The following is a 1948-nucleotide window of genomic DNA, read 5'->3' on the forward strand; positions in this document are numbered from 1 at the left end:
TTCTGTTATTTTCGGGCATAAGCATAAATTAATGTTCTTGTAGGTACATAATCTTGTAGCAATTGGTTTTTTTTTGCCTGATCTAGTAACTGGCTTACCTGATGTAATGACGATTTCTGGCTTTATAACACTTAAATGTGTTTTACATAAATGAACTAAATCAGGTCCTCTCTTCAAATCTTTATATTTACTGATGTGGAGATCAGAAATCTGAAAATAACAATTAACAAACAAATTACTATCAGCTGGTTCATAGATAATGACACAAAGCTCGTCTGAATTAATGATCTAGGCCTTATAAATTGTTTTAGTTCAATATCTGCTAAATGTTTCCCTGTCCTGTTGGCAACACTATCCCAACTTTCTGTGTTGTTTTGTAACACACAAGATAAAGTAAACCAAAAGCCCTAATAACTGATCAGACATTGTAGTAATGACTTTATCATTTTGATTCAACCATGCAAAGATACCGTTGGTAGATTTTAGCATTGAAATTTTACCTGAACAAACCAGAACAGATTCTCCAGTTTGTCATTCAGACTGTGTCCAGTTTTATCAGGGTCAAATTGATACGGCGGTGTGTTGTCATCTGAATCGTATTCTTTGTCGGGGTTCAAAGAATCATAAAGTAATGAGAAAATCAAACCCAAAATAATCAAAATGCCGATTAAAAAACTGAACAACTTCATCCTGGACATAGAAATGGGAGTTCTGACGAAATTTTGCGTTGATCTTGCGTGTCATTTCTATCTAATTATAGGAATAATCATATTTTGCATTGTTTTGAGCTGTCTGCTAAATTTTTTGTCTGGAAATGAAGAGTAATTAAAGGGGAATAACTCTTAAAATTGACCGACATTTTTTCAGGAACGCAGCATACCGGTACATAGATGTTTATCACTCTAAATATTCTGTTATTTCTTTTAAGCAATTTAGCAAATTTCTGACTACCTGTATCTATGTTCGAAATTGAAATTCAAGGTGGACGTTGATTACAATTAAATACTAGAGCCACTCGTGGCACAGAGTGGGACTTTGCAAATGTAGCAATTTGCTAAAGACCCCGAAAAAATCAACCATCGACGATAATTAGATCAAGCGCAAGAACAAGTCTAAAGTTGATAATTTTTTATTTTTTAGAAGATTCTAATACCGGAAGTAGTCGTAGACCTCACAAATGAAAGTATCAGCAGATAGCCAAGGTCAATGACCTTTGATCTTGTAAAGGAGAAGGCCTAAAAAGGTCATAATCAAAGACATACGCCATTAAAATTTCAAATTGCTAACGAATATAAAACCAGAAGTTGACTTAGGACAGCAAATATAAAAGTATAAATAGATAACCAATGCCTATGACGTTTGATCCTACAAAGGTCAAGGTCAACAAAGGTCAAGGTCAAAAATTGAAAATTTTGAATTTCCAAAACCTATTCCTTTTTTTGAACTAAGAAGCGGAAACAACCAAAATTCTAAGACAAGGTGGCTCAACATATGAGGTAATTGTGTAAAAAGTTCCATTTTGAACAAATGTATACTTTGCGAGTTATGCCCCTGGCCAAAAAAGTCAATAATGAGTAATTTAACCCGGAAGTGCCACGCCCAACTCAATTTTTTTTGAATAAATTAATCAATATTCAAAATGTTACGTTATGTTCCAAATGTCAAGTTCCTACATAATAGAGGTCAAAAGATATAGGTCAACAAAAGTCAAAAAAGGTCAAAATCGAAAAATGAAAATATCCAAATGTTAAAACCCGTTCCTTTTTTGAAACTATAAAGCTGAAACAACTGAGCTGTTAATACATACTGGCCAAAAGGATGAGGTAATTGTGTGCAAAGTCTCTTTTTGAACAAACGCATCCTATGCGAGTTATGCCCCAGCCCCAAAATGTAAACAAATAGTAATTTAACCCGGATGTGCCACGCCCCACATAGTTTTTTGTCATAG

The 1948-nt window shown here is 34.0% G+C and overlaps 1 protein-coding gene across 1 annotated transcript; it reads right to left on the bottom strand.

Moving 5' to 3' along the window:
* Window positions 1–98: 98 nt before the first annotated feature.
* On the bottom strand, window positions 99–689 carry LOTGIDRAFT_176897 (hypothetical protein; the record flags this gene model as incomplete). The annotated part of the gene is made up of 2 exons (XM_009064176.1): window positions 99–210; window positions 501–689. Coding segments are annotated over 2 exons (301 nt in total), but the record flags the coding sequence as incomplete, so codon positions are not given.
* Between the last annotated feature and the right edge of the window lie 1259 nt (window positions 690–1948).

Source organism: Lottia gigantea (assembly GCF_000327385.1).
Source record: "Lottia gigantea unplaced genomic scaffold LOTGIsca_6053, whole genome shotgun sequence".
In the NCBI taxonomy this organism is placed as follows: Eukaryota; Metazoa; Mollusca; class Gastropoda; family Lottiidae; genus Lottia; species Lottia gigantea.